Here is a 23905-nt window from a genome sequence, read left to right as displayed (position 1 = left end):
ATGGGAGTTTGATGCCAAGGGGCCCTGATTCCCGGAGTCCATTGTCTGTGGGTCAGCTGAGCCCATGGGATGTCGGAAGGCCCTGAGCCCTGCGTCTCTGCCCATGGTTCCCAGACCTCACTCTCCCAGTCTCTCAGACTTCCAGAATCCTACAGAGGGCCTTGGAGAGCTCCTCAGAGCCCAAGGCCAAGCAGCTTCACAGCATCCTCCAGGCTGCTAGGAAACTGAGATGCGCTGGAAGAGGGGTCGGCTGAGAACAGGTGCTGCGCCCTGTGCGTGGAGATGAGGCCATAGCAGCGCAGCACCTGTCTGAGCCCTCGGGACTGGCCCGTGGCATGCATGTAGTGAGCAGTCTCCAGGGGTGGTCTGTGGCCCTGAGACCCAGGGGAATTCCCGTCGCTGTGGCCTGGATTTGCTGCCCGAGGAGCCTACCCCCAAGGATCTGGACATGCTATCAGGCGACCCTGATGAGAAGTTCCATTTCTTGGAGGAACTGGAATGGATGCTGTCAGTTATGAACGAGGCCCCGCTGCAGACTCAAAGCCCTTCCTCCCCTCTGAATCTCCAGGGCTCTGGAAAAAAGCATGCATTGCTCCAACCCACCTAACATTTATTTAGCGCCACTGTGTACCAGTCAGAGGCAAGGCACAGGGAGAACAAATGAGCCAAACCCAGTCCTGCCCATCCAGAAACTCCCAGCTACACAAAAGGTGTTGCCTTCCGCCTGGGCGGGCCGGGAAGCACTGTGTGAGGGAACCTGAGCTGGCGCTCTCAAAACACGTGTCCAAGGAGGCCTGCCCAAAGGAAACCCGCCTTCCTCCTACCGGCCTGGTGGGTGCGCCCCTGCTGGGGGTCACTCCTGGGTCCATCTCCGGCAGCGTTGAAGGCTGATATGCTGACCAGGTACTTGGTATGGCTGGTCAGGTTCTTCAGCCTCACCACGGGCTCGGGGAGGAACAGGACCTTCATTTTCTCTGTTTCGTTCTGGCTGTCTGCCTCCCAGTAGTAAATCTGTTAGGAACAGCAAGAGGTTGGGGTGGGCCTTGGGGAAGCCTTCCAGTAAGGGGGGGCCACTGAATGTAACGTCAGAGCGAGGGGGTGAGCTGAGTTCTGGGGCGAGCTGTCCTGGGTGGGAAGGTGGAAAGGCTCCCTCCTGGAGGAATCAGGGAGAAGCTGAGGCTACTGTGCATGGACGGGGACCCCTGGCTGCTAATGTTGTTTGGGAGACGATGTTTAACATTTTCCTGTTGCTCACCTAGGGTATGAGCATTGCCTCGTTAAACAAAGCGCTGTTGAAGATGAGGTCTGAGGATGGAAGGGAAGCTGCCCTTCAGCTGCTGATGACGTGCCTTTCCTTGCAGACCTAGCTCTGTTGGTGTTTTGATTTTTGGCCTCTCCCTCTCCCCCATCTTCTGGAGAGAAGGGAAGCCGCCCCGTGTCCACCCCCTGCTCCGAGCTATGGAGACAACAAACCCTCAACTCCTACGATGTGTTCCCACATTTTATTCAGAGCCGACATCTAAGTTTTCCTCAATATGGCAATATACTTTGGAGATTAAAGCAATCAAAAACAACAGGCAGGAGAACTATGTTGGGCTCAGGGCTGCTAGGAAGGCCTCATTCCTCTGGGGTGCCATTTCCTCTTGTCTAGCTTTTATGTGCTTGTAGTTGAACTTGACGCCCAAGCACAAAGGTTTAAAGAGGTTGCCAGAATTGCTTCCCTAGACAGCTGGCCGGAAACCACTGCTGCCTCCGGCCAGTGCCAGCCAGGCTGCCCAGAGACAACACCAATCAGAAGACCCACCTTGGCTCTGTGGGTGTAAACCAGGGCCAGGCTGCTAGAGCGGCTTGCCCATGTGAACAGGCAGCACGCAGGCTTCGGGGAGGCAGCCTGGAGCGCCCCAGGGCTGGCACGCCTGCCTCGCACACCCACCCGCCTCGCTCCTGCTGGGCAGGCCCTGGCTGGTGAGCATCGTTCATTTCCACCTGCAGGATGTAGCGGGCTTCTGCTCACTGAATTGACCGTCTAAGATCTTCCGCTCGCCCAGGCCTTGCTAATTTGAGATCAATATCCAAGTTCAGTGTCTTTATCATTAAGGAAATTAGAAAACATATTTTGGACATACATAAATAGCACCATGCCTCCAAGCTCATGGGGCTCACCATTAGCTCATTCATCACTGTAACAGCCCTGCCATGGAGGAAGGTATTAATTTTCATAACACACCTGCAAAAATCATCTTTAAATGGACATTTAATTGGTCCAATAGTCATTAGGGGAGGCTAGCCCCCAGAATCTGATGACTGATCGACTTGGGTCCCAGCAGAACAGACAGGGGAATTTATTCAGGAGAAGGATGGGGGCGTTTTCATGGCAAAGACCCCGGATGCTTATGGGCCCTGTACTCTCTAAGGAGGCCAGGCCTCAGGGATGGGACGTGGAGAGGTGCTTCCCGCCCCCTGGATAATCCAGCCCCGCATAATGATTCCTCACTCGACGCTCTCCTGTCATGGCCTGCTGCCTTCCTTTCTCCCCATCTCTAGACCCTCCAGTGACAATGGGCTTCTCACGTGTTACCGTGGCGGTTCTCAAAGCAGGGTTCCCAGGGACCTCACATCTGGGACCTTGTGAGGAATGAGACTGGTGGGCCCCACCCTGGACCGACTGAATCAAGGGACTCACTCAGTGTCCAACTGTGACCAAGGGGGGAGCTGGGATGGGGAGCCTGGTCTCTTCCAGGCAACCCATGTTCTTTTATTGTCAGCCAATGTACTGGGGGCTCCAGAATGGGCCCAGGAAACGGAAGGGTTCCCCAGCCAGGCCATGCGTCCAGAGTGGGGAGAAGCCACTGGACAAACAAGGGCCCCCAACCTGGGTTGTTTTGTGGTGGGCACAGCCAGGTGTGCAGTGAGCCTGGCCCCTGTGCTGCCTCCCACCCACAAGCAGCTGTGACCACAGTTAACAGGCCAGGTCTAGCCAAGCTCCGACGCTTGGGCCCCAGCTCTCCAGGTGGAGCGCCTGCGGGGTCTGCTGCTGGCAACGCAGTAGGCAGGACCACGTGAACGAGGGGTGCCCGAGCGAGCCAGGGGAGGCAACCGCACGGGAGGGCCTTGCCTTGTAGCCTTGGATGTTCCCATTCTGGCTCTCCGGGGGTGGTGGGTCCCACGTGACCTCCAGCTGGCTGGCCGTGAGTGGGGTCACCTGCACGTTCTGCGGGGCCATGGCCGGGGCTGAAGAAAGAGCAATGTGGAGAGAAGCTGAGACATTCATTCACAGCCGGCCTGGACCCTCGCCCACACGCCCATGGGGCTCGAGCATGCCCTAATTCCGCTGGGAACCACGTGAGAGATTCTGCCCTGGGCCGTCGCCCCGGCTTGGGACACCTTAGACAGTTATGTCCTGGGATCCGTGGCTCTGTGTCCCCCTAAGAGCTCTCAGCCCTTTTATGCCAGGGAAGACCACAAATCCTTCCCATACGATGTTCTTAAATGCATACAATAAAATATACAGAGTTGCACAGAAAAATAATTATACCGAGATACAGTTAGCAGAGTATTTGAAACCAAAGGTATGAGATCGTAATCCACGTGCTTCTTGGTTAATACCTGACCAGGCTTAGGGGCTGGTCTGATGGTTGCTGTGAGATCAAAGCATTGGTGGGTGAGGAGGTTAACTTGAGGTCCCAGCAATGCCTGGGATGTGACAGGGTCACTGCGGCTCTATCGGCGAGGGAGTCACAGGACCCCTGACTGCTGTGGTTTTTGTCACTAATATTACTGATTGAGATTAGAGAAAAGATAGCTGTGTTCCCATGACAGGTTCAGGCATCCCTGGCTATGAAGCCCTGATCTAGATGAAGTTCGTCCAGATACACAGAGTTGCCCCTCTAAGAGGGACAGGAAGCTCCGATGTTTGAGAACATGGCTGCACTTTGCTCTCTGAGGCCAGCTCTGGCTTCAAATTCTGAGGATCCAGTCTTCCCCTCCAGCCCCCTCGCTCCCCCTGGGGAGGAGCTCACTGGGGTGCTGTCTGCGTCTGCAGGGCTGCATGGCACACGCAAACCAAAGGACACATGAGGATGGTGCGGCCGCACCTCCGCGCGTTACCACACCGCCATTAGGGGTGTGGCCGCACCTCCTCCGCGCCTCACCACACCGCCATTAAGGATGTGGCCGCACCTCCTCCGCGCCTCACCACACCGCCATTAGGGGTGTGGCCGCACCTCCTCCGCGCCTCACCACACCGCCATTAGGGGTGTGGCCGCACCTCCGCACCTCACCACACAGCCATTTAGGGAGTTGGGAGCCCACGCCTGCGTTCCAGAACGTCTCCGTCCTGTCTGCCCCATGCCAGCTTCACACTATCTTTGAATTCCACGCTGCGCACTTTCTCTTGACGGCCTATTCTCTGCTACTCCCTCCTCCCACTGGGGCTCTCCCGGCTGTCCATGAGCTGGGCCCTGGGGAGCTCCAGGGCAGCTGTGCAGGGGGCCTGGCTCCCGGAGGCAGAGGCCAGCCGAGCACTCCTCTCCGCCTGCCGCCGGGGCTGCGGCCCAGGAGTGCAGCCTTTTGACCGAGTGTCTTTACGGACCATCGATGGAGACGATAAAACAGTCGCTGTCCGAGGGAGATGGCCCAGCACCCGGCTCTCTGGAGAGGCCTTCTTGGGAAAGACTGACCTCAGGACTCGCCCCTTCCCCATCACCCCCTCCCCACTTTCTGCTCTCTCCCCCCAACGCAGAATAAAATAGTAATTAACACCCACTCAGCCTGACACCAACTATTTATTTTGTTCTAACTGTGTGGTATCCGTATTATCACTGCCCACCCTGCCGTTAATGGAAATGTTAATAGCCCACACCAGGTTGTTGCGACAGATGCTCAGCCTCATTATCAGAAATTCTTATTTACCGCCCCATTAAACAACAGAATCACACAAAAAAACAATTCAATCAAAACTAACTGGAGGAATTTTAACAGCCGCATTAATAATCCAAAACATAAATAAAGTTAATGTCTTTTGCATGTTTGCCATCGGCAATTCCATTGCAAAATTACTGTTGTACAATTAAAATGTGAAAGGCAAAATTGAGCGCGGCCATTACCCTGCTAGTCGGTGAGACATCGCCCTCCCCCCGCGATAGCCCCAGGGTTTCTTTCCAAAGACGGCCCAACTCAGCGCGCCCACGACAGCTCTGGACTTGGATATCCGCCTGTAGGAACTGGTGGGGTCTGTGAGCGCCAGGTGAACCCCCATAAATTACGGGCCCGCATGCCCCTTTCTCTGGGGTGGAGACGAGCTGGGCAAAGGCCCATGGCCCTGTCTCAGGCAGCTGAGCCGCACTGCCGTGCCTACCAGCAATGCTACAGCAAGGCACTTCTGGACCGTAAAATTACTGCAGGCAACAAAGCATTTTTTGTTGACACCAGCAGGGAAGAGAGAAATATATGTCAACACTGAGCAAAGCGCGTCGGTTTGGAGACTTCTTTTTTGCTCCTGAAAGCCTCTGGGTCTCCACCCTGACAGGAGAACCTGACTTTCAGGAAGGCTCTGCCACTGACAAGCCCCGGTGCAACTCTCATTCTCCGTAAAGCGTGTGCGGTTTGGGAGACACGGAGCATCTGATTGTCGTTCGTTTTTTGTTTTCCCACCTTAGCATTTGCGGTGTAAGGATGACATACATACCAGCTTGGAAGCTTTTTTTTAATACATGAAATTATTTTTAAAAAGCATTTTAGACCGGCAATTGCTGGCGTCTGCTGCTAGGGAGATTGCCTGCAACCGGCATTTAAAGGGAAAGGTGCAAAGCTGGGGTTTTCTCTGGGGTCTCACGCTAAGGCTACGATGCCATCGCAGAGCTGAGTGACTCAGGTTCTTGGTGTGATGGGTCCTGTACCCTCGCCAGGGGGCCTCTGCGGCCTGGGAGAGGGATCTTGCCGAGGCAATGAGAGACAAGCTTTCAGGACTTCCGGAGGGACCCTCACCTGACAGCCATCGTGGAATTCCTGACATTTCTGAAATGTTCTGGAATTCTGGCTGGTTGCTTGGATGGCCTTGCGTGGCTGGGCGCTGGGGGCTGAGCCGGGTTATGGCGTGGCCTCCTGCCTCTGCGGGAAGGGGTGGGCTGGAGGCTACAGCCAAGCCCCAAAAGGCAGCAAGGACGGCATTCTGTAGCCTCGCCCAACCTCCCTGGGCTCGCTGTCCCTAAGTGGCCAGCGAGCTTCAGCTGGATCAAAAGCAGCCGCTGGGACACAGTGGCTGCCCTGACTTAGTCTTAATTTGCTGGTGGGTGGAGAGCACCAGCAGCTCATGGTTCTAACTCCATGTCCCACCAGACCCAGGGTGAACCTGAGCCCTGCATGGCAGGCCTGGGCTGCAGCCCTCTCACCTCAGGGTTTAGGAACCTCTGCTGCAAGGTGAGGCAGCTGGACAGGCACCGGTGTGACTCAAATCTCAGGAGAAAAAAAACAAAACAAAACGGTTCTACATGGCATTTGGTGGAGGAGTGGAGGCTTCAGAGAGTGAGGGAAAGGTTTCAGAGCTGTAGGAATTAACTCTGCAGGGAGAATGATGCTCATTCATTCAGCCTCCGCCCACTCATTCAAAACATTCACCGTCCACCAGGCGGAAGGTCATCCATTTGATATGGGGACAGCGACATGGCCCTGTGACTGGCAGTCGCTCCAACTGAGGGAGGACTGCACATTTTCCCCTCTGGCCCCACGTGACCAAACAACTCACTTTCTGGAGAGTCACATGGCCTGCAACCTTCTCTTCCAGCAGCCCTGAGGCTGGCCAGTCACACGGGGGCTGCTCCCCCAACCAGAGTCTTGGGATGAAAATGGCAGGTAGCAGAAGAGAAGATGCCGGCACTCGGAGGGTGGCAGCAGGAGGGACCAGCACTACTGGTGGGACCAGCCCTTGGAGGTTGTTTGTTATCCCAGCCTAACGCTGCCAAAATCCTCCTGAATATTAACCAGGGTCTAGGCCTTGGGCTGAGGGACAGGTGGACACCAGATGTGAAAGACAAGTTTCATCAGAGAGAGACACGCATCACAATAATCACGGTGCCAGGCGGAGTGTGGGGACAGGGTCGGGGCCCAGAGAGCATGTCCAGCTAGGGATGTGGATGTTTCCTGGAAAGAACATCTGGCTGGTCCTTAAATAACAGGGAAGATTTGAGACGTGACAGTGGGCCAGGGAGCAAGGGCACTGCTGACTATAGAGATGGAAGGAGAAAGAGTAGAGGGGTGGGAACACGGGGTGCATGTTAGGTTCACACCAGACAGGTGGTCATCCTACTGCTAGAGCCACTCTGTGCCGTGCCAGGTGTCTACTCTTGCCAGAACCACCCTGTGCCATGCTAGGCGTCTGCTGTTGCCAAAGCCACCCTGTGCCACGCCAGTCATCTGTTGTTGCCAAAGCCACCCTGTGCCATGCTGGGTGTCTGCTGTCACTAGAGCCACCCTGTGCCACGCCAGGCGCCTCGTGTCACCGGAGCCTCCCTGTGCCATGCCAAGCATCTGCTGTGGCTAGAGCAGTATTGGACCAGGATAGACCATGCCAGATTTCTACTTCCAGTTTCTGTAGCCCACTGACTGACTGTTTGGGTAAAGCAAGGTTTTAATGGATAATTTGAGAATCAGTGTTAATGTTTTAATACAATGAAATAATTTTCTTTATATGATTTTTAAAAAATTGTATATTCCTCAGTTTACTTTAATGACATCAACATTTTCCTGGTGAGATTCTCTTTCTGATTTCCTAAGGAACTATGGGAAATAGAATTCTCTGATCTAATTTACCTTCTCGGCAAATCTTGCTAGCAATCTGCTCCCCTGAGCAGGGGGACCTGGAGACAGGCTCCATTCTGGGTGACTCTGCAGCTCGGGAGGCCTTCTCAATGAATCAGGAGGTTTGAAGGGATCACCCTGCTTCTACTCAGGTGGGGACAAGTGAGAGTTGAAGACAGACAGCAATGACTCAAGGCAGAAGTGCAAGAAAGCCAGCAGCAGAGCCTGAGCAGGCAACCCAGGAAACGCAGAGCCCTGTGTCTGGGCAAGTGCATAGCCCTAGGAACAAAGGACATGGTGCCCAGTGCACCCCAGACGTCTGAGCGCCATCTGCCCTGCCCACCAGGAGCTTCAGGTCCCTACATGAGCTGAGGGACGTAAGGGCTTTATTGCAACTATTCAACTCTGCCTTCCTATGGCAAAAGAAGCCTCCAACAATCTGTAATGCATGGGCGTGGCAATGTTCCAATAAAACTTTATTTACAAGAACAGGTAATGGGCTGGACTTGGCCCCTGAGCTGTTTGCAGATCCACCTCCTGGTACTTACACCCTTGGGAATCTCCTTCCCTTGAATGTGGGCTGAATACGTGGCTTGCTTCTAAGGAGTAGAATGTGGCACTGCTGTGACTCAGCAACAAGAGCCTGTGCCATCTCTCCTGCTCACCTGCTCTTGTGGTCTGGCCAGCCCATGCTAAGGAAGCCAGCTGCCATGTTGTGAGAGGGCCCATGGAGAGGCCCTTCATGGCAAGGAACTCAAGTCCAAAAGTCCACGAACAATGGAATCCCACTAGCAACTGCATGGGTGAGCCTGGAAATGCATCCTTCCCCGGTCGAACTTTCAGAGAAGACCACAGGCCTGGTTGACACTGTGCCAGAGACCCTAAGGCAAAGGACCTACCTAAGTTATGCCCAGATTTCTGGCCCACAGAAACCAAGGTAGGAGATGTGTGTTGTTTTAGGTTACTATACTGGGATCATTTGCTGCGTGGTAACAGATGACTGATACATCCCAGCTGTAGCTCCAGCTCCTCTAGGAAGGTGCCGGCCTCAGCCAAGCCTCTGCACATTTTGAAGTCTCCAAGACCACCTGGAGTTTGGTGCAGCCCTTGCCATGAATGTTGGATTTCATGGTGTGGGTGTGCAGGTGATAACCCATTGTCAGGGTCCACATGTCTTTACACACAGCCAGACCCGGCTCTACAGGTACGCAGGGCACTACAGGTACGCAGAGGAAATCTAAGAGATGCTCCTGGCCTTTTTTTGTGGGGTGGGGGGATGGAGTCTCACTCTGTTGCAGAGGCTGGAGTGCAATGGCATAGTCTCAGCTCACTGCAACCTCTGCCTCCCGGGTTCAAGCTCTTCTCCTGCCTCAGCCTCCTGAGTAGCTGGGATTACAGGCACCCGCCACCACACCCAGCTAATTTTTGTATTTTTAGTAGAGATGGGGTTTTTATTGGCAGGTGTGTCAGTGAGGATGACAGAATTCTAGAACTGTGCATGGGTTAATTTGAGTGGTTCGCTGAGTACAGGTGCCTCAAGAACACAGAAGAGGAGGAGTTGCTGTGTGCTCTAAGTTCCGACTGAGCACAGGGATGTGTGGAGAGAAAGGCAGAGCACTCCAGGTGAGGGGCTGAGAGCAGCACAGGTGTGGCGGCTGGGACAGGGGACACTCTCCTTCCATAGCCCCAGGGGATGGCCTTAGTCTGCTCTGCTGTGACATGGCAGCTGCAATCCTAACAAACCGAGTAGCTTTAAAGACTGTGTTTTAAAAGCAGTTGTTTCCATAGGAAAAGGAGGATGAGGCCAGAGAGCTTCAGACTCATGATAACAAACATATTTGTCCTATAGATATTTCCATTTTAAAGGTTAGCTCTGAACCCTCAATACTGCTAGACAACTCTGGCGTTTGATTTCGTCCAGTAATGATCTTTGCTTCCCATCATCAGGAAATAGTGCTTCCACCTTCTTATCAGCTCAATAGCCATCATCATGCACTGTTATGATAAACAAAGTTAAAAGACACTTGAGCCAACCGGCTCTGCGGCTTGTGGACTGTGTGTGCTTCCTGGCCCGCAGAGTGAGTCCCCATCACAGGAAGATCCGGGTCCTCACAGATGATGACGGCATCACAAGCGGTGGTGTTCCTCCACGGTGCAACCCACAGCCCCTAACTCATTAACTGCATTATATGCAGTTTGTACACACAAAATTCAACCTGTTGGAGAAAGACTGTATTCTCCTTTTAGAAAACTGAGGCAGGGTACGCTGGCTCACACCCATAATCCCAGCACTTTGGGAGGCCGAGGAGGGTGGATCACCTGAAGTCAGGAGGTCGAGACAAGCCTGGCCAACATGGTGAAACCCCTGTCTCTACTAAAAACACAAAAATTAGCCAGGCGTGCTGGTGCGTGCCTGTAATTTCAGCTACTCTGGAGGCTGAGGCAGGAGAATGGCAGGAACCAGGGAGGCGGAGGTTGCAGTGAGCCGAGATCACGCCACTGCACTCCAGCCTGGGCGACAAAGCAAGACTCTGTCTCAAAGGAAAAAAAAAAAAGCAAAGAAAAAAGAAAGAAAAAGAAAGCTGAGGCTTCGAGGGGTTAAGTCAGAGGCCTCAGAATGAGCTCGATATGAACTTGGATCTGCCTAACCCTAAGGTCCAAGCTGCTTCTCTAAGGTGGGAGTTGCACAACTTTAGGTAAAGGCCCAGATAGTAAAAGGATGTTAAGCTTTGAGGGATGTAAGGGCTTTGTTGCAACTATTCAACTCCACCTTCTATGGCAAAAGCAGCCTCCAACAACATGCATGGGTGTGGCGGTGTTCCAATAAAACTTTATTTACAAGAACAGGTAATGGGCTAGGCTTGGCCCCTGAGCTGTTTGCAGATCCTGCTCCGAGGCAGAGGAAGGAAGTGCAGGAGGGCTGCGATGAGAGCAGAGGCCTTGACTGGGAGCTGGTGCACCAAGTGCAAAGAGCCCTGGGGCAGAATTCAAAGCACCTGGCCCAGGTGTCCCAGCCAAAACCCTTGTGACTTTGTCCCCATCCTTTAACCCTAGAGCTGTCAGGGGTGCAGTGGGAACTGGCAGTAGGTTCTGACCACTCTGTGAGGGGCAAATGAGGGGAGTGTGTGATGGGTTTGGGCCACTAGCAGAAGGTGGCGCTTCTGTGACACCCTGCAGGAAACAGGAGCTACAGGACATTTCCGCAGAGGCAGGTAATGTGACATGAGAGGCCCTACGGGGCAAGTGAGGCCAGGAGGGCACAGGCTGGCTTCACGCCCTCAGTGCCCATGTCCTGCAGCCCTCTGTCTCAGTGCTGATTTGATTCCACAGGGCCTCGCTGCGTTGGATGCAGTGGGCAGGCCTGTGCGTCCTGGTCCCACGGATGAGCTGAGCATTCCTGGAGGACCCTCTGAAACCACCTGCACTTTGCTTTTTCTCACCTGAGAAATGAGAGTAACCTTTAAGCCCTGCCTCTGCTTGCGTGTGGCAAGCACCTGTCGTCTATGACAAAGGAGACCACCGCAAGCAGTGGGTGGGGGTCTCCCTGAGATTCTTACAGTCCTCCCACATCTGAAGGCCAGGAGCGCCTGCGCCAGACACCAGGTGATCTCTGGTCCTCGAGGGGAAGGTCAAAGGAACACTGTTTACAAGACCCAGGAGCAAACGGGGGTGGAGAACAGGCCAGGCCAGCAAAGAGCTGCAGGACAGTGAGCCTGACGCCAGCACCAGGCATTCCGCTCCCCTGTCCACCATCGCAGAAGCTGCGGATGGGGTTTTGCAGCCTCACACAAGCCCGGCCCGGCTGGCTATTAGGCCTTGACCGCGAAGCATCCATTCTTTTTCTCCTTGCGGGAGAATGTTTTCAAATAACTTTTTTTTTTTCTGAGATGGGGTCTTGCTCTGTCTCCCAGACTGGAGTGCAGGGCACGATCACAGCTCACTGCAGCCTCAACCTTCCGGGCTCAAGCAATCCTCCCACCTCAGCCTCCCAAGTAGCTGCAACTAAAGGCATGCATCACTATACCCATCTAATTGTTTCTTTCTTTTCTTTTTTTTTTTCCAGAGATGAGGTCTTGCTACGTTGCTCAGGCTGGTCTCAAATCCTGAGCTCAAGCGATCCTTCCACCTCGGCCTCCCAAAGTGCTGGGATTGCAGGCATGAGCCACCACGGCTGGCCCCAAGAACTCTTAACAAGGGCAAAGTACCACCAGTCTCTGTCCTGGCCAGCCTGGGTCTCCTCGCTGCTCTAACCCCAGGTGGGAGAGGAGGCCAAGGTTTCATGTTTACCCGTGTGGATTGCACAGCAGATCGTTGGAGGCCACTCCCATTATTTCTGTTTAATAAGATGAAAAGTTAAATAGCATGCTCCAACAGGAAGCAAGGCTGGAGTTCAAGCCTAGACGGTCTCATTCCAGGGCCTGACTTTCCTAGCTATGGCCTTAGCATCTCTGGTCTTGTCCTAAAGAGTCAGGGGATGGAGAGAGGCAGCCCTTGTTAGCCAAGAGTCAACATCCATCGGATAAATCCTCTCCGAATGCTTCTCCGCTAGGTACCGTGAGAAGCACTGGCTCATGAGGTAGGATCTGTGTGCCTGGGATGGCATCAGCCACTTGTCCTCACGTGGTGCATGGTCTAGAGCAGGCCACGGGCAGGTCAGCAGGCAATTCCAGCCCTCAGGGTGGGCTCTGTGCTGGGAATGAGCCCAGAGCACTGTGGGCGTGAGCAGCAGAGCTCCCCAGGCAGTGCCTGGGCCTAGGAGGGCTCCCCTGGCCAGGTGCATCCAGGCAGAGACTTGAACAGTGGAGAGGAGAGTTACGGCGTGGAGAGCAAGGGGCAGGGAGGGGCCAGCAGCTGAGGTGGAAGAGGCTGTGTGTTCAAAGGCCCGGAAGACATGGCACAGCACGTCCAGGGGACTGAATGGCTTTAGAGATCAGAGGTTTCTCTGGGAAGGTTTGAAAGCAGAGAGTGAGACAGTCAAAGCTGTACATGAGAGAGATGGCTTTGGCTGTAGCTAGGGAGTGCACAGGGTGTGGGGACCCAGCCCGGAGGAGCTCCTGCAAGGACACAGGCTGCAGAGGGTGGTCTGAGTGAGGGCGGGGCTGCAACAGGGAGAAGAGTGACAGAGGCGGACCTGTTGGCAAGGGCCTGGAATCCACCAGTTGCAGTGACCAGGGGACCAAGCAAGCCGAGGCCTCGAGGGGTTAAGTCACATCCCCCATAATGAGCTAGATTCAAACCTGAATCTGCCTTGCTCTAAGGTCCACGCCGCTTCTCTAGGCTTGGACGTAACGATACTTCCAGTAAAGGTCCGGACAGTAAGGGTGGTAAGCTTTGAGGGACTGAAGGGCTTCACTGTAACTATTCAAAGCTGCTTTCCTAGGGCAAAAGCAGCCTCTGACAATATGTAATGCGTGGGTGTGGTGGAGAGACTTGGGCTGAGGTTGGGGTTTCTGTCATGGATTTTGGGGTGGGTGGAGGCACCCTCCCAAGGGCACATGTGAGCAGGCTTGTTGCCACCGTGGCTGCTGCTGCCGAGAGGCTGGGGAGGAGCAGCGACAGCTTCATCCCCAGGCAGAGCTCCTGCGGCACTGCTTCGAGGGCCCTCTGTGGATCTGGTCTTCTCTGCAGCCCTGCAGGCAAGGAGATTGAGCCCCAGGGAGGTGGAGTAATTTACCCAGGGTTATGGGGACGGAGCCAGGAGCCAGACCTGGGCATTCTGGCTTCTAAGTGCTTGCTCTTGGCTACTACACAGAAACTCAATTTTGGACAAGTTGGGTCAAGGAACTTGTGGGTCCACCCGGCAGAGATGCCAGGCAGACAGTGGGAATCACAGGCCTGGGTTCCCCAAGAGACTCCCAGGCGGGAGGGGACTCATTTGGGAGCTGTGGCTCCAGAGGCAGCTGAGGATGGAGAGTGACGTGGGGGAGGGACCGGGGAAAAGCTGAGCCCCAAGGAACCCCAGAGAGAAGCAGAGCTGCAGCAGCCAGGGCAGAGTGTTCTGGAAACCAGGCAAGGAGTCGGCCTCAAATCAAAGGCCAGGGCAAGACCGGGGACGCGAGCACCCACTGGACTCTGCAACAAGCAGCGCATTGCGTGACTATAAGAAATCACGGTGCACCATTTCAGAGTTGCTAGAAGAGTAGGTTTTAAATGTTTTCACCACAAAAATGTGATAGAATGTGATGTGATGCAGATGCTAATTAGCCTGATTTAATCATTCCACATGGTAAACATTACTTTGTGCTCCATAAATGTATATGATTATTATATGTCAATTAAAAATACAAATTTTTTTTTTCTAAAGCAGCTCATTGATTTGCATCATGGTTTCAATGGCATGGGTTAGGGCTGGCAAGTCTAGAAGGACAGAACTGTGGGCTGTCAGAGCAGAAAATTCCAGGGGAATTCAAATGCTGACTAGCTAACCGATTACACTAAGCGATTATTATAATTTTCTTAGGTGTAAGAATGACTTTGTAGTTATACATTGTGATGGTTAATACTGAGTGTCAACTTGATTGGATTGAAGGATTCAAAGTATTAATCCTGGGTGTGTCTGTGAGGGTGTTGCCAAAAGAGATTAACATTCGAGTCAGTGGGCTGGGAAAAGCAGACCCACCCTTAATCTGGCATGCACCATCTCATCAGCTGCCAGTTAATATAAAGCAGGCAGAAAAAACGTGAAATGAGTGAGACTGGCCTAGCCTCCCAGCCAACATCCTTCTCCCATACTGGAAGCTTCCTGCCTTTGAATATCAGACTCCAGGTTGTTCAGTTTTGAGGCTCGGACTGGATCTCCTTGCTTGCTCCTCGAGCTTGCAGATAGCCTATTGTGGGACCTTATGATCGTGTAAGTTAATATTTAATAAACTCCCATATATATGGGAGTATATATACACACATATATATACATATATACATATATACATATACATATATACATATACATATATACATATACATATACATATATACATATACATATATACATATACATATACATATATACATATACATATATACATATACATATACATATATACATATGTACATATATACATATACATATATACATATACATATGTACATATATACATATACATATATACATATATACACACATATATACATATATATACACATATATACACACACATACATATATACATATAGTCACACATATATGTATATATACATATATATATACATATATACATATATACCTATATATACACATATATATACATATATACATATATACATACACAAATATATATATCTCTCTCTCCTGTAAGTTCTTTCCCTCTAGGGAACCCTGACTAATACAGATTTTGGTACCAGGAGTGGTTCTAGAGAGACAGAATATTCAGGATGGAGTTCTTCTGTTGGTTTTGGGGTTTCTGGAGTTGGCTGCTTAATATGATTAGATCCAAAAATGCTAAGGACTCTACTTCTAGTAGTATGGAGAATGCTGATAGTCCTTGGCATGACTTGTTTAGAGAGTTATGCAAAATAAATGCATCTGACACTCCTGATTCACCGCTCATGAGAGGCAAGGGGTTTAGGGACTCTATACATAATACCTTTGACCATGTGTGGAGAACCAAGAAACATAATGAAGCTGGTTGGTTGCTCCTAAGTTCAATGCACAAAGTGATGAAAGAAAATGATGAACTCAGGGATTCTGTCTCCCAGCTTCAGAAGCAGACACTGAGTCTCAAATCTGCTAAGATTGCCTTGAGTGACAGTCTTCACTCCTGTAGAGAAAGAGCTGAAATTGTGGAAAAACAGACACAAGCTCTTACCATGTGAGTGGCTGACCTGCAAGTTAAGGTGCATGCACAGCCTTGCCAGGTGTCTACTATTAAAGTGAGGGCATTGACTGAAAAAGAATGGGACTCTGCAACTTGGAATGGGGATGTGTGGGAGGACCCTGATGAAGCTGGGGACACTGAGCTTGTAAACTCTAATGAACCTTTTTTGCCAGAAGGAACAGCTTCCTCATCCCCAGTAGTGGCAATATCCCAGCCTATTGTTGGTCCTTGTGATCAGGTAAGTTAATATTTAATAAACTCCCCTTTATATATATATATAAATATTTTAATATATATTTATATATAAATATTTTAATATATATTTATATATAAATATTTTAATATATATTTATATATAAATATTTTAATATATATTTATATATAAATATTTTAATATATATTTATATGTATTTTAATATATATTTATATGTATTTTAATATATATTTATATGTATTTTAATATATATTTATATGTATTTTAATATATATTTATATGTATTTTAATATATATTTATATGTATTTTAATATATATTTATATGTATTTTAATATATATTTATATGTATTTTAATATATATTTATATATAAATATTTTAATATATATTTATATATAAATATTTTAATATATTTATATATAAATATTTTAATATATTTATATACTATATATATTTTAATATATTTATATATAATATATAAATTTATATATAATATATTATATAATATATTTTTATATATTATATATTTATATATAGCCTATTGGTTCTGTCCCTCTAGAGAATCCTAATACATATGTTAAAGAGTCATTATAGGGATATATAGTAAAAGTATTTGTGAATAAAATGATAGGATGTTGTAAACCTCTATATATGATGTCTGAGAGCTGCTTGAGGCTCACACGGGAGGGGAGGAGGTGGATGTTTGGATGAAGCCAGACTGGCCATGGTGCCTTGTGGTTGAGCTGGTGGTGAGTGCAGGAGTGTTCTCCACACAGGCGGGTCTTGGAGATATTGTGGGTTTGGTTCCAGATCATTGAAAAAGGGAGTCATGTACATGTTTTGGCTTCCTAGTGCATATAAAAGCTATGCTTCTACTATACCATAATCTGTTCAATGTGCAAAGCATTCTCTGAAAAAACACGGTACATACCTCAGTTAAAAAATACTTTATTGGCTGGGTGCGGTGGCTCACACCTGTAATCCCAGCACTTTGGCGGGTGGATCATGAATTCAGGAGATCGAGACCATCCTGGCTAACACAGTGAAACCCTGTCTCTACTAAAAATACAAGGAATTAGCTGGGAGTGGTGGCAGGCACCTGTAGTCCCAGCTACTTGGGAGGCTGAGGCAGGAGAATGGCGTGAACCCGGGAGGCAGAGCTTGCAGTGAGCCAAGATAGCGCCACTGCACTCCAGCCTGGGCGACAGAGTGAGACTCCATCTCAATAAACAAACAAACAAACAAAAAACAAACAAACAAAAAATTTACCGCAAAAAAGATGCTGTCACAGAGACGCAAAGTGAGCACGTACTGTTGGGAAAATGGCACTGACAGCAGGGCTGCCCCAAACCTTCCATCTGTAACTGACACAGTATCTACGAAGCACACTAAGGCCAACTGTGAGGAGTGTGATGCACCTGCACTTGTCTGTCTCCTTCTGTGTATGCTTGAGATTTCCCTATCTAGAAGTTAAACAACAGAGAAACAGGCAAAGAGGGGAAGAGTTCTCTCGGAAGAGAGTGTGGCTAGAGAGGAGGAGCAGGGCGAGGGTTTGAGAGAGGCCTGGGGGTGGGGTGAGAAACTGCCGTCAAAGCCCTTTCAAATCTGCTGTTCTGGTGCACTCTCAACAGTGGGTTGGATGTGAACCCCACTTTTGTGCGTGATGCGCGGCCCTGGGAGGGGTGGTCTGCCTGGCCACACCTGTGGAGATGGCGCTTCCCTCCTCTGTGGGGATAGCCCAGCTTCTCCTATGGTGCAGAGCCCACCTGCAGCCCCCCATCCACCCTGAGCTCTGCCACTCACAGGAGACCCTAACCCTTGCAGACTCAACCCCAGAGAAGGTCGCAAAGGCCCAGGCCGGTGATCCTCCCTCTCCCTGGCGGAGCAGCTGAAGGGCAGGCCAGTACCTCGGGGCTCTCTCGCTCCCTTCGGTGCCAGCAAGTTGCTGAGCAAGTGGGTGCTGAAGAAAGGCCTCCACTGGCTGCCAGCGTGGCGACCTGGAGGGATCCCAGAGAAGCTGGCTAAGGAGTGAAACTCAGGATGGTGAGAGGTGCGGGAGCCTTTCCAAATGCAGCAGCGGGCACTGCGCGATGCTCCACAACCTTTGTCTACAGTGATGGACGTCAGATGAGTAATACTACCAGCCCGCCACCAAGGCCTCCTGGGCATCTGCCGGGCTGTGCGTGTGAAGCCTGAGCACGAAAGGGAACCCTGGCCTGGGGGCCAGGAGGACGCCCATGTGACCATGGCAGGGGAGGGCCTGGGGGCCAGGAGGACACCCACCATGACCGCGGCGGGGCAGGGCCTGGGGGCCAGGAGGACACCCACTGTGACCGCCGCGGGGTTGGCCTGGCAGGACCTCAGAGTCCCTGGGGCCAGTCTCAGGAGTGAGCTTGATTTTTCCCGCATACATAACAGGGATCCCCTGAAGGGTGGAAACAGAAAGTGAGGGGATAGGATTTGCATTTCACAAGGGTCACCCCAGCAGAAGTGTAGAGGATGGGTGGACACAGGCCCCAGAGGCTTCCCTGAGAGCCCCCGCCCAGAGAAGCCTGGCTAGGCTCGCACCTGTAGGCAAGGAGCCTCCCCGCCCTCCACCCTCCGGCCCAGCATTGATGAGGCTGGTGTCAAGCCCATCCTCCCTCGGGGGCTGTGTCTGCCTAGGGGCACCACAGCTCCGTCCTGGGAGCTCTCTGAGAAGCTGCTCCTATCACCCGCCCTTCGGCAAGAGGCTGTCCCGGGATAGCATATGCTGCAGAGAGCCTAAAGGAAGCCGTGAGTCCTGAAATACTCCCTGGCATGGGGAAGGGGTGGGCCAAGCTCCCAGTCAGTCAGCAGTGCCTGTGCACAGCCCGCTGTGGGCCGGGTGCAGCGCACTGGAGAATCCCCCATGGCGGAGGCACCTGCATCCCACAATCTCTCCACTCTGCACTTCTTGGCGAGGGCTTGTTAGTGCATTTGTGCCTGAAGGGAACGTCTGAAACAACACGAGCTGGAGCCCAGAGGGTGGGATAGCGCTTGGGGAGCCCCCTGCGGACTCCGGATAAAGCTGACTCATCACTCTCATCTGTGAATCGGAGCAACGGTTCCCACCCAGGGGATGGTGACCATCTGTGCCCAGCACAGTAAGCTCTCGGCAGATGTTTATCCATCATCCAGGACCGTGTAGACAGCCCTGTACGCAGCACAGCCCACCGGCATCAGTTGGAGAGACTGTGGCCGCAGAAATGACAGGTGCGGCCTGTGGTTTGCACAATGTCATTATCGCGTGATATGTTAATAATTACCCAGGGAGCCCTGGGAACGTCGATGATGAGACAGTGCAGCCTGTGGAGTCGGGGTTGCGACGTTAATTACCCTGTAAACAGGTGCCATTCACTCTTCCCTACAAACACATGTTTTCAAACTGGCGTCACTGAAGCCTTTTAATTTCACTTAATAGGCACTAGGACTGGCTTTATTTGTCACTAGGGGGAGCTGAAACAGCTAGAAGCTGTGCTTTTTTTTTTTTTCTCTCATTCCAACCAACAGTAATTAAAAACTTGGAGCACTTAGAAGAAAGGTAGGACCCATATTGTACGACAATTTTTTCATTCTTAAAAACAGCAAACAAATATTTTCAAGACACTTTTCTGTCTTTCACAGCCACATGTACACCAGGAGCAACCAAACACCACCTAAAGCCACCAAGTGATTTTATTTTATTTATTTTTTGAGACGGAGTCTCACTCAATTGCCATGGCTGGAGTGCAGTGGCACAATCTCGGCTCACTACAACCTCCGCCTCCTGGGTTCAAGCGATATCCAGCTAACTTTTTTATTTTTAGTAGAGATGGGGTTTCACCAGGCTGGTTTCGAACTCCTGACCTCAAGTAATCCACCCGCCTTGGCCTCTCAAAGTGCTAGGATTACAGGCATGAGCCACCATGCCTGGCCCGCCGAGTGATTTTAAATGCTGAGCGTGGGTATCTGTCTGTCTTCTGTTTTTGGTGAAAGTTGCGGGGCTAAAGGCCACAGTGCTGGACACTCGGCTCTCATCTGAGCTTGGCAGCCACTCCCCATTGGGTGTGGAAAAAAGGCAAGTCCTGGCTCCCTTTTTGGGGAAAACCTATGTTGCTCTTTTTGCTGGACTAATATTTAACATGCCTGAGTAACCATGGGAGCCTCAGCCTTGAGCTGCGATTGGTGGTGGGCAGAGCAGGGACGAGCCATTACAATATCCAGACTCACAGCAACCGCCGCAATAAAACTGCCAGGAATGACTTGACAAGCAACAGCAGGACCTGCCCCAGGAGCGCTGCCAGCCCAGCAGCACAGTGCCGGAGGGACAGCCAGCTCCCGGGAGCAAGCACGAATAGACGAAAAGGAGAGGACGGCGAGGATTTCCAAAGCCCTTTACTATTTAATACCTTTCCATCAAAATCCCAGGAGCATTTGCTTTTTTTTTGAGAACTTGCCAAAATGATTGTAAAATTCATAGAATGGCTGAGAAATTTTAGAAAACAAAGAGGAATAAGACGAGCTCTCCTAAACATGAAAAAAATGTGTAATAAACTGATGTAAATGGAAGCTTTAGAAGTACCAGGGCAACAGTAAAGATGTCTGTGGAACGAAGGAATGTCCTCAGACAGACTTGACTGTGTGTAAGAATTTAAACCATGATTGAGACGCATCACAAAGCAATTAAAAATCAATAGATGGTTTCGGGGAAAAAACTTCTCTGGAAACAAATGATCTATTTAGAAGCTCACTTCATGCCAGGCTCCAGAATTAATTCCAGGAGGACGAAAGAGTATCTTTTTTTTTTTTTTTTTTTTCACCAAAGAGTTTAATGGAAAACATAAAACCATGAAAATTATGAAAAAAATCTGGATGAATATTTACTTGGTCTCAAAATGGGAAGGAGAGATGCCTCAGATATGGAGGTTTGAGCACACAACCACTTAAACACAATAAAATTAAAGACAAAGTATTTGCCATAGACATGATCAAACATGATATCCCTAATATATAAGAAGCTCTAAGAAATCAACACAAAACACTAAGACCCATTAAAATAAAATAAAATGGAGACCAGGCTTGAGAATCCCCTGAGCAAAGCCCATTAAGCTGTGGAGACAACCTTGAACTTGCTGGTTCTGCAAACCTAAACAAAACTTAACCTGGGCTATTTCTTGTAAATGCCCATATTAAAGAAAAATAAAACTTAAGCCCAACCAATCAGAAGCTGCCAACAGCTTACTGAGGGCACCTCAGGACGTTGGCTGTAGCAACTAGCTTGGGGACAGATATGCAACTAAAGGCAGATATACAGCTAGTGATATGGTTGGGCTGTGCCCCCACCCAAATCTCACCTTGAATTGTAGCTCCCATAATTCTCACGTGTTGTGGAAGAGGCCCAGCGCGAGAGAATGGAATCATGGGAGTGGTTTTCCCCATGCTGTTCTCATGGTAGTGAATACGTCTCACAAGAGCTGATGATTTTATAAGGGGTTGGCTCTCACTCTCTCTTGCCTGCCACCATATAAGACATGCCTTTCACCTTCCACCATGATTGTGAGGCCTCCCCAGCCACGTAGAACTGTGAGTCCGTTCAACCTCTTTTTCTTTATAAATTACCCAGTCTTGGCTATGTCTTTATCAGCAGCATGAAAACCAATACAACTAGGGATTTTCTAACAGTTGAGACTGAAGAAGGCAACAACACACTCTTAAATCAAGTATTTTCTTTGTCCAGCTCCCACACTCACACCATAAAAACTTTCCCCTTGTGTTCCCTTCGCAGAACCCCAAACCACCTTTGGATTGGTACTACCTGATTCATGAATTGCTGTCTGCTTGAATAAACTCTTCTAACATTTTGTGTCTCAGTTTACCTTGTAACAGACCCCCATGAGAAAAATAGCCATGAGCTCTGCAGGCATTTAATCACAGACCAGTCATTTAAAAGCCCATCTAGGAAAATAATAATGAGATACCTTCTTGCCTAATAAACTAGGAAAGATTTAAAAGCAGGAGGAAAGAGGAATGCATCCTGAGCCCTGTATCTGGTCACCGCTGCAGGGTGTCAATTAGCTGAAGTATTTCAAAGGTGAAAAATGTTCATGTCATTGGACCAGAAGTTCTGCTTCTAGCGTTTTATCCCAAGGCAGGCACTGGAGACATTGGAAAAGATTTGTAACAGTGTACAGAGTACCTTCATTTCTAATAGCAAGGTGCTGGACCCATAGTCTAGTGCAAATGTATTGGATGATGGAAAATAATGGTAATAATGCCGTGGGTTATATATGGAGGTTTACCCCCACATGGGACCCAGCCCTGCCCACTGCCTCAGGTGCCCCCTGCCTCATCCCTGGCCTTGGCCCCCCGTGCCTCATGTAGCAGCGAGCCCACCTGTCCTCTCCCACAGCCCCTCACACAGACATAACGCACCCGACATGCACACAACCCACGCTGCAAACACAGTCAAGATGGGTCCCAAGCCCCACTCCGAACCACAGGGTGGCTCTTGAGCCCCTCCTAGGTAGACATGCTGGAGCCCCTACTACTTGCAGCCCCCAGAAGGAGGCTACAGATGCCAGGGGTGGCAATCCCAGGTCTGGCTACTACTAGACCCCAAAGCACAGGGCAAGAACTGGAGAAAGCCCGTGGAGGAGAAGGCTAGGAGGGGCGCCTTCCTTCCCAAAGAAGGGCCATGCCTGCACCTGCACTGTCTGTAGGGGCCCAGGAGATTCTGAGGCGCCTCCTAGACTCACTGGGCAGACAGCAGGCATGCTCACAGCATTTGCGGGCTTGGTGAGGTGGGCTGGGGGCTTCTGGTCTCTCCCTAGGAAGCTGGAGCAGTGGGGGGCTCTACTCATTGATGGCAGCCCTTCCTCCTGATTCACCCCAACCCAGCTTCCCAGATGTAAGCCCCAGAAGCCCCCAGGACCGCCGAGTGACCTGAACCATCAGTGGCAGGGCTCAGCAGGTGGGGAAGGCGAGCCGGCTCCGGGGACGAGCTAAGGGTCGAGGGAACCACGAGGCCACAGGCTCCAAGGAGACGGCCTGCGTGGGGACACAGCACCTCTTTTTATTTGGAGGCTCTGTCCTGGGGCAGCTGCCACTAACTCTGGCTAAAGAGCGACCCTGGGGATAACAAAGGTGCACGAGGGGTCCCAGCAGCCGGGGTGGGTGTCGGAGGGCCCTGCTCCAGGAGAGGAGGTCCTGCTCTTGCAGTTCCTGGGAGCTGGGCTGGCGGCCATGCTTGTCTGCGCCAGGACCCCCAGGGCAGAGTGGGTAGAACCTGCCTGCCCCTAGTGTCCCCACGACACATCTGGGGCTGGATCAGTTTTCGGTCAGCGTGGATTCAGAAATGAACAGAAAACCACAGGCTTTGTTTGGTGTGTGAGGCCAGCTTTGCTATTTTGTTTCGTTTTGTTTTAAAGCTTTAACTGTTTTAGAGCTCCTGGGAAAGGACAGTAGTTGCAGGGCAAACAGGAGAGCTGGGCCGGGCACCTCTGGACAGGAAGCCTTGCTTTAGGCCCTCTCTGAGCTCCCTGGGCCCCGGAGCCGCTCCATCCCCCCTTAGAGCTCAGGGGTCACTCAGTCACTTGTGCTTCTGGGCCGGTGGCCTGGGCTATGTTTGTTACTCCCCTCCCCCCCTCCCTCCCTCCCTCCCTTCTTTCCTTCCTTCCTGTCTAAATGTGTTTCTCTCCCTCCCACCCTTCCTCTAACATCTTCAGAATGTTTTCTATGTTCTGGCCTTATGCTAATGTTCTGGGGATAAGAGGGGTCCCTGCCCTCGTGGAACTCAGAGAGAAAAAGACCTGTCCTCAGGTGGATATGCAAAGAGCTGCATATGTGGCATGTTCTGGAGCAGAGGAAGAAACAGCTAATCCTGCCCGGGAAAGAGAAGACAGCCGCCCCATCCAAGGGCTCACGTGGACGCAGGGCTGCATGGGAGGGAGGACTGTGTGTCCTCCCAGGGACGGGAGTAGGGAGCAGTCATCCCAGGCGGACACAGCTTGGTACGGATGAGGGGGCACATACTTAAGGAGGGGGAAGCCTGGGGGCTCTGGAAATACAGGCAGGGGCTGAGATG

The 23905-nt window shown here is 51.0% G+C and overlaps 1 protein-coding gene across 4 annotated transcripts in view; it reads right to left on the bottom strand.

Moving 5' to 3' along the window:
- Positions 1–23905, bottom strand: part of SDK1 (sidekick cell adhesion molecule 1) — a 961868-nt gene that overhangs the window by 59902 nt on the left and 878061 nt on the right. For all 4 annotated transcript variants that reach the window (XM_054687368.2, XM_518946.7, XM_054687367.2 and 1 more), the window contains 2 exons: positions 3116–3231; positions 825–1011 (listed from right to left, as the gene is read on the bottom strand). In XM_054687368.2, the coding sequence (XP_054543343.2) occupies positions 825–1011; positions 3116–3231 (303 nt within the window). The remainder of the gene's footprint in view (positions 1–824; positions 1012–3115; positions 3232–23905) is intronic.

Source organism: Pan troglodytes, chromosome 6 (genome assembly GCF_028858775.2).
Source record: "Pan troglodytes isolate AG18354 chromosome 6, NHGRI_mPanTro3-v2.0_pri, whole genome shotgun sequence".
NCBI classification, from domain to species: Eukaryota; Metazoa; Chordata; class Mammalia; order Primates; family Hominidae; genus Pan; species Pan troglodytes.
The sequence above is the reverse complement of the archived record's forward strand: the minus strand, read 5'-3'. Positions and strand labels throughout refer to the sequence as shown.